Here is a 9,176-nt window from a genome sequence, read left to right on the forward strand (position 1 = left end):
AAAACGGGCGGAGAAGGGAGCAGGGTTCGATTTCCAGACTTGGCTTTACATGTGGGTTGAGTTTATTGGTCCTCTACTCTGCTACAAGAGATTCTTCTCTCTCCTTAAAATTGATTTGATTTCTTTACAGCGGTGTCCTCAATTAATGCGCATTCCCCGTCGTTAAATACGGTTGAGTCAGACACTTGAATATAGTTATTCAGTACTCGTTACACGTTGCAGGAAATTCGTTTCTTTTATTTAGCAACTAATTCCAGCTTAATTGTAAAAATTAGTTTTTCGATGGAAAAACTCGAATATTTATTCCTGAAAACTTTGAGCTCATGTATTGCGAATCTATCCCTATATTGAAAATGCATTCAGTATTTTCCTTGCTTCCTGAATCAAAATTAAATAGGTATACTTTCTATGACTATTTGTATTGAAGAAAATAACACAAACTACGATGGCCTAAGAACAAGAGTTTATACGATTCTATGACTATATTTTGTAAACGAAAATGCTTTACTATTATTCATGATTATCACGCAGAATTCCTTGAAATGTTCTATGCGCTGAAGGGTTAAAATATATGAACTATACGCGAACTAAACTAAACGCCGGATTTAAAGTCGATAGCATAAGGCCGCGGCTACACGAGCGATTTTTTGCTCGCGCCGGTGATGCATGCGATTTTTTCAAATTTTGTCGCGTGGCCAGCGCGAGATGAAAATCGCAAGTGTAGCCACCCTTGAACTGGCGACGCGACAGCTGAAAAAATTGCAAGAAAAAAGTCGCCAGAGTTGAAACTTTCGCGACAAAATCGCAGAGATAGTTGCCCGTGTAGCCACCCTGCAACTTTTTGCCCGCGTTGCGAAGCGACTAAAGAGTATTTAGCCAATGAAATTAAGGGAGGAATGTATGTTTATAGTGCCCAGATCTCTTGAAGTATGCGATTCGCGCGGCCTTCAATTTGTCGCCAAAACTTATCACAAGTGTAGCCACCCTGGCGCGCAGGCGACGCGACTAAATCTGAAAAAAATCGCATCACCCGCGCCAGACAAAAATCGATCGTGTAGGCGCAGCTTAGGAAAACGCCGAACTTGTTAAAGCTACTTTCCAGTCTATACTGCGCAGTCACAGTACCCTAATATTATCAAAGTCCAAATAATAGCATGCAAACTGATATCAAAAAGGAGCACAACTCCACAATTTTTCGTTGTAAGAATTAAGCTCTCCACCTAACGCCAAAATCTCGGATTTAACACTTTTGCTGTTCGAAATTTTGAGTTTAAATGTGTCGGACCCCGTTTCGTCAAGTGAGCAACGAAGTCATTTGGACCAACCAATGTGAGTGGCATTGGTCGGCTATTGTTCATTTGACACCACAAACTGGTTTAAAATGCTGCATGGTTTCTTAAGGTGATTCCCTAGAAATAAAACTTGTCATTGATTTCCAATGAAACTTCGCACACTGTTGTATCATGTCAAGGAAATGATACAAATGTAATAAAAAAGGGGGGTCACCGTGCTGGTTTCCATGGTACGACGCCGATAAATACGGGTATTTGAGCTACTTTGACAATTGCTGCGCACCCCCAATGTTGCACAAATTTATTTCGATTTTATAAATGTAATCCAACGTATAACGCAGGGCGTGGAGTCATTCTATGGTTAATTCTAGTACGTACCTGAAAAGTGTGTTTGAATGCCTTTGCGAGTACTTAACACTCCAAAAAAGATTTAACTTAAATGTGGGCTGTTCAACTCGTAATGGTTCCCTCCGTACAATTTTATGAAATTGCCAAAAACTGGCCATGGCTTTTTGCTGATTTTTTCATTACCACATGAAGACATCATTCTCAGGAACTACATGAAATAAAAAATGGGGGTCACCGTACTCGTTCAGGAGAAAATAACCATTTCTCGATGGATTACGCTCGGCGTCAATCAAAATCAGCAATTTGATCAATGTGCCCGCGCTACTGCGCGCGCCAATGACGCCAGAAATCATGCGCAGTAGGGTTGCGCAATGCAAAACCAGGGAATCACCTTGAACACTTAAAGAGTTTGTGACATAAAATCAGACCGAAACTCTCATAAACGCAAGTGAATTTAAACGAAATCAAATTGATGTTTAAATGGATATATATATTTTTTTTGCTTTACTTTATTGCCTTTTCCAATCTTTTTTTGGTTATTTTTTGTTTATTTGAAAACGAATGACGACAGGAAACTGGAAAAAGGATGATGACGCAATTTACTTCTGTCACACAACCGAATTTCGGTTATCCTCCACAAGTGCCTTCTTTTCTTCCTTCTCTGTTGTTTCGTCCACTTTCTCCTTCTTGCTATCAGCAGCGTTGTTTAACACCTGATTCACACTTTCCAAGGTTGGTTTGAATCGGGTTTCAGGAAGCAAAAAGCAGAGAATTCCGGCAACGAAGGCCAAGGCTGACATAATACCATATGGAAGAAGAGCATGATAGCGTTGCTGTGGAAATAAAATTGTCCGATTTTTTTTTTCCCGTTTTTAACAGCTTAGTAACGATTAAAGGCTAAAGAACAAAAATGACCAGAGTCGCATTGGCCTTGTATTGCATTCTTGGTTATCCATGCGGCTAAAATTTTCCCACCCAGTTATATTTTTACCAGAGCAACCACGCTGGATCGTTTTCTAGGTTATGTTAGGTAATGTAGATCAATCCTCTCATGTCACAGTTAATAAAGGTCGACGGAAACAATCAATCTGTACGTACGCTTAACCACGCGCAATCAACAACGCAGCCCGTCTATATATTATGTTAGCCACAAAGACCAAATTACCGAACAAAAAACAATGACAACTTTAGGACGATGGAAACCGGGGTTTTGTAACCAAAAACACTGGTTCTGTACCCTTTCCACGTTCATTGCTTTGTATTTTTCTGTAAAACAAGAACGTAAAGAGTTTAAAATATGCCGCTTGTGAGGAACTGCAGCAAATACTGGTAGCGATATACTCCTCGCTTTCTCTCTCTCTCTCTCTCTCTGAGTCTCTTTTGGGCAACTTGCACGCTTCGAACACATTAAAGGCGTTAGCTGAATAGACCTTTTTACCGATACGGCGGCCATTTTGATTTCTATTGTTTCGAAAGACATTATGGGATGCCCAGGGGGCAAATATATATTAATTTGCCCCTGGGCATCCCATAATGTCTTTCAAAACAATAGAAATCAAAATGGCCGCCGTATCGGTAAAAAGGTCTATTGCTGAATCATTACAAGGTTGTTCAGTTTTAACGACGCTGATAGTAAATTTTGAGACGAACGTTTTCGTAGACGTCGCCATCGTCCTTATTTAAGTTTTCTTGTTCCTATGCTCATCTCATGGAGGCTCCATATGAGGCACTTGATTTATGGGTACTGGACCAAATTAAGATGGACACTCCCATTCCATTCCATAATCGAGGTACCGAAAGCATTTTTTGAAAAACCAAAATGAGATCTTCATAAGGACTAATCACGCTGGGAAAAGGCTAACCTCGTATCCTTTTTATTTAGATTTCATTTAAGTGCCACTTGATTAATTAATTAATTATTTATTTATTTACTATTTATTTATTTATTTTATTTATTTATTTATTTTATTTTATTTATTGATTAGCTCAACGTTTGTTGACCCACAAAACCCGTCCAGCAGCAACGGTAATGAAGGTGCAGAAATGGAGTGCAAAAAAGGAGGGATGGCGATTCAATGTCATCTTGAAGTTCGTTGCGTAGTACTCTTAGACAAGAAAGTTGGCTCTTCTCTCTGGTGATGAGCTGCTGAGAGCGAGGGCTGGAGTGGGGAGTTAAGGTAGGGAGTAAGCCTGCGATGGACAGACACAAAAAGGCAGTTGAGATATTTAAGGGTGACTTCGTTCTTGGAAAATTTGCGTTGATGTGCAAACGTTTCGGGAACCACTTGGTCCACGGGTGATTATAAGTAGCGGGGCCGGAAAAATTGATAGCCAGGAACAATTAACCAGTTACTTACCAAAAAAACGACATATGGAGAGAGGAAAGAACCAAATCGAGCAGCGCAGGTTGATGTACCCATGCCAAGATTCCTGTGAATTAAGAAGGTTAAGAATGAGAGCACCTTTCATTTTAAGTCCAGTCTACTCATAAGGCGACTCAAATTACAAGTAACGATGAAGGAAACATAATACTTTAATGTTATCTCCACGGATGTTAGACAAGAACAGTAGCTACTGACAAGAACAAGTATGTTTTGTCCTGTTAATTTAAAGACGGTGGAAAAGATAGAAATGAAGTGTAAACAACCTTGACTTTATCATTAAACTTGGTCAAGGTGTTAAAGATTAATCGCCAAACATTAGACTGATCCTCCCACATTTTTTAATTTATGCCTTCTTCTTAGGCTGTCAGGAATTTCTGAAGTGTGAGTATTGAACTTTTAGTTTATCCAACGACATTGCCAAATTGTTTTGGTTAGCGTGACATTTACATGTTTTTTCTTCTGTAGTTCATCAACGCGTTGCAAACAACACAGGTGGCCATTAAAATCTCTTTAGGGATGACCCGCTTGTTCCTGGCCTTTAATTTATTTGCTTTGCTTGCAAACCTCGTACTGCTACCATGCAAGCAAAACGCTTCTCCGTCTGTATAATACAGAATTTCGTTGGTAAAGGCTTTCCCGGGAGGGCAACCTACACCTGCCAGCTTGTAAACAAGCATAACAAGCATAAGAATTACCATGTTTAAGTTCCAAGTAGCCTCTTTATGAAACAAGTTATCCAACCCATTCGTAGTTCCTGCGTAACTTGCATCTATGTAGAATCTCTTTAGCTCACGCTTCCTTGTCTAGTCTATCGACTCGAGAATTGCTTCATTTTCACCTGAAGTAAATTGCAAAGGTGCAGGTCAATATTTAAAAATATTCACCTACCTTATCACTGTAGGGAATAACTCGCTCGAATAAATGTAAACTCCATCAAAGGATATCATAATCCAAAATTTAGCCCACACCATAGACAAGAAGATTTTTCCAGCAAGAAAACCTGGAATTAAAAGTGAAAAAAAAGGAATACCGTCAAATTAAAATTCTCGCATTATAATCAGACTATTTCAGAAATGGTGTTTTTATCGTGTATAGCCTTAAAAAACTGGGTAAAAAAGGGAAATCTATTCCCTCAGTGATGTATAAATCTATATGACACGGCACCCGACTATTCAACATCAAATTTTGACTATCGTGACACCGTAACTTCTTACCGATTAAGGAATACTGAAAACAAACTAGCTCTTCCAAAACCACATACGGAATGCGCACTGATTCTCCAGAATTGCGTACTCAACCCCAATGATGTACTTAGCTATAGGGCGAATGGAATGACCGGTTTTCGTCTCCTTGTTTGTCCCTAACGTTGTTTGTTTTGAGACATAGTGACCCTCCAGCTTCATTAGCTCTTTTACGCCCCATCCAGATTTCTCTCGGTCTGCTGTATTTCGTTTAAGTTCCCGCTCCCATAAAAGCCAATTTAACCTCTACACCACGTCTACGTAGCAAGATAAATCAGTTCAACACATCTAGTAGTAAGTAATAATTATTACCAGTGTTCGACTCATCGTCCGTGGTTAGCAGCACTGCGCCCATGGCGCCTACGGAGGCTAAAATCATAGGAACAATAACTCCTTTCTTTCTTCCAAACCTGTGGCAGAGAATTACGACGAAATAGCCTTATTAGTGATTACGGTCATTTCTTAATAGCCAAAAAGACTCCAATCACAAGCAGGGCTTCCCTAGATCTGAGCGCGTGCGTGCCCGCCCGCCCTTCTCAAATTTATTCCCTACTTCGACTCAAGGACGAAGCTTTCATTTAAATTTGTTAGTTCTGCTTCAGTGTACGCCTTGCTTTTCACGAGGAATGTTTTATTTACGTCTACGGTTTTCCCGCATGCATTTCATCATAATCCGACATTTCTATTAACTATGGTGTTCTATGGTGATTTTATCTCTAGCCAGACACACTAACAAGAATGTATACGTCTTTTTTCTACTATCGTTATTTCCTATATTTTCCTTAATTAAAGTTGACATGAGCTCCTTGATCTTTTCTCTACATTATGGTGACCCCAAATGGGATTTCAAAAAATAATCACAGAGCTTTCTGTCAATAGATACGACTGGCTCAAACTGTAAGTAGATTGTTGGTGTCAATGAACTGTACACTATGCCGTTACACGCTTCTCTTTAACGGAATAGGAAAAAGATCGAGTTAATCCGTGGTAAAATGACAAAACACATGGGCAGCTTGAAAGTCAAATGCTCGATCGCGAAATATTTGCATATTTAGTGGACAAAAACAACAGCTTTGTACGCTCTCCACGTGTTTCACTTTTGTCCATTTCTTTGCCGTCGTCTGCAAAACAGCGCTTACGAAACGACGACGCCGACGCCGACGCCAACGACGACGCTACAAAACAATAGGTTTAGTGAGCAAAAACAATGGCTCTGCACGCTCTGCACGTGCGTTTTACACATTCGTACATTTCTTTCCCGTCATCTCCTAAATGACGACGTGAAATGACCAAATTCAAGGTTCTGTGGAGGACGTTAGCACATGACGATGAATTTTCAGTTCTCTCTCTACGCTTCCAACCCACTCATACCAGTTTAATTCCTCGACAGTGACTACACATTTTTAACGCGGAACTACATGAAATAGTTTCGTAGTAATATGAATAACGCGAACTCGTATTTTTAAATGAAGTCCTCGTAGCCGTCGTCGTCCTCGTTTAGTAAGCTCCCTAGCAACGTGAAATAGCCAAATTTGAGGACGTCAGCACTTGAGGATAAATTTTAATTTTCTCCCCTAAATTAAGCGCCGTTCCGACCAGTGTCATTCTTGAGGAACTACCACGCCCTTCCCGTATTAGAAGGGTTGAAATAATCACGAAGTGATTACAATAACGCGAATTTATATTTTGAGATGACGTTCTCGTTGCTGTCGCCGTCGCCGTCCACGTTGCTTAAGTTCTCTTTTGATTTCGAGGAAACTTCTACACCTTTTTCGACGTAGTCGCCATATTTCAGAAGTTTTTATTTAAGGACGGAGCCTACTAATTCAAAGGCATTTTTGCACGAGTTACTGAATATACGGGAAAAGCAGATCTTAACAAGTGTTATTGAAATCCAAAAAGAAAATTGAAGGTAACCACGCATTTTTCGATCAATATTCGCAAAAAGCTTTAAAATATAAAGCAATTCCAAATTGAAGCTTACTTATCTCTGAAAAATGCGTGGTTACCCCCAATTTTCTTATTGGATATCTAGAGCACTTGCTAAGTTCTTCTTTCTCCGCATAGTTTTGAACCGCGTTAAAATATCCCTTTATTAATGAGCACCATCCACACGAGATCCGAGTATCTCGAGATGCGCTAAACGTGTGCGCAATAACAATAGTAGGCACCGTCCTAAATCTTTTGAAATGCGAGCCAAGAAGGGCTCGCCGCGTCCCATTTGTTCCCATCACATGGGCCGGGAGTAAATGTAATGCGTAGTACATGTAATTTTAATTTGTTCTGCGCATACAATTTAATCAGACAATGGAAAAAATTTAATTTTTAGGTGCGATTAGAGCCTTTCGTTTTGCCAATCACGCTACCCAAAGAAACGGAGGGCTCTGGGGACGAGAATGATCAGTGGCACAAGAAAGATGCGACGTGCAAAACGGTGTCTTCAAGTATTGTAATCTGACTATTATATAAATTATAATATACATTTAAGAGTGGAGCACATTATCGAAGTTAAACAGAGATTATTGGTGTCATAAAATATTGAAACGTCCTGTTTAACGTCATCTAACCTGTTATAGATCCACACGCCGGCAGGTATGGCTGGCAACTCGACCAGGCTTGCAAGGAAGAAGTTGAGGTAGATGTTTCCACCGATAGCCGGGGCGCTGAGAAAAACTCCGTAGTACACCAGTGCATTTACGAACCTTAGTGAATTAAAAATAAATAAACAAAGAAAATGGGATTCCTAAAGATTTGTTGTGATGGAGCGTAGATATGTCCAGAGGCCCATAAATGCAGGCAATGGCAAAATGGTAGACTTGTCGAAATTTCGCCAAGAAGGCGACGTATGGTGAATTTGGTAAAATTTCGCTAAATGCTCCATTTTCGCCATTACCTAGATCTCTGGGCGTAAGTGGCAGCAACATGGTATGGATTCAAGAATAGTATGTAAGCTATGACGAATTCTCGAATTCAACACTTTTACCAGAATGCATTGCATTTAAACAGAATGCACTGCGCGGCAACAACCTAAAGAAATAATTAGGCTACCTTGCTTTTGATGCTAAAGGTGAGTGGTGTCATTTATATATTTTTTTACGTCGTGCATGACTTTCACATGCCTTGTTTCACTTAAACTGCGCCACGAACGACCAAAATAAATAACGAGGACGCCATGACCCTGCTTGCTTTCGCTGATAACGGCGAGTGATGGACGCTTTCTTCACATAATTCTTATTCTACAGACAATTGTTGATGAGTACCTCGACATATTTCAAGTTGCATTTTCGCTTATTTGCAGGCAATTTTGACCTCTAAAGGATACGTGAAACGTTTGTGAATCTAGACAGATTTTAAGTTGCATAATTAATTCGATATCTTGCAGACAATTCTGACACGTGAATTTTGAGCTTAGTATCATCGTTTGGAGTAGTTACGGCTCCTTGGTCGAATTCTAGAATCATAAGAAAAACTTTGATGAAATCATCGTTAGTAAATTAAACTCGTAGAATGATTAGAAAAACTAAGATGAAACTGCGAAACAGTTTATTTTCAAATTTTATTCTTGTAATTTTTTCTACATTTAGTGTTATACTTTATTTTAATGCTCAGCAATTTCCTATTGGCTAGGCTTAGGATTCAAAGTTGTAATATGCGCAGTATAAATATTACTGAATAATGACTATTATTGTTTTCCTGCACATTTCACTACTGCATGTCTTTGCAGTGCATTTAATCATCAGAATTTTCTAATTGCCCAAAGAAATTAGTACCCTGACTTTGAGTTTTTGGAAGCTCAATTCAAAATTGTCTTATTTAAATAATGGAACCTTGTCATCTTTTTTAGAGAAAGTTTTCTTTAAAAAAATTGCAACAAAGATTCACAAATCCTTTCCATAAAACATTTTCTCCAC

General features: G+C 39.3%; 1 protein-coding gene across 3 annotated transcripts in view; it reads right to left on the reverse strand.

Annotated features, from left to right (window-relative positions):
• Window positions 1–216: 216 nt before the first annotated feature.
• The window catches only part of LOC138000605 (solute carrier family 22 member 15-like), a 32,810-nt gene continuing 23,850 nt past the window's right edge, over window positions 217–9,176 (reverse strand). For all 3 annotated transcript variants that reach the window (XM_068847147.1, XM_068847154.1, XM_068847140.1), the window contains exons 6-10: window positions 7,833–7,967; window positions 5,578–5,675; window positions 4,913–5,024; window positions 3,998–4,070; window positions 217–2,473 (exon numbers count right to left, since the gene is read on the reverse strand). In XM_068847147.1, coding sequence (XP_068703248.1) covers window positions 2,249–2,473; window positions 3,998–4,070; window positions 4,913–5,024; window positions 5,578–5,675; window positions 7,833–7,967 — 643 coding nt within the window. In that variant the 3' untranslated portion in view covers window positions 217–2,248. The remainder of the gene's footprint in view (window positions 2,474–3,997; window positions 4,071–4,912; window positions 5,025–5,577; window positions 5,676–7,832; window positions 7,968–9,176) is intronic.

The sequence above is a fragment of the Montipora foliosa genome, chromosome 1 (assembly GCF_036669935.1).
Source record: "Montipora foliosa isolate CH-2021 chromosome 1, ASM3666993v2, whole genome shotgun sequence".
In the NCBI taxonomy this organism is placed as follows: domain Eukaryota; kingdom Metazoa; phylum Cnidaria; class Anthozoa; order Scleractinia; family Acroporidae; genus Montipora; species Montipora foliosa.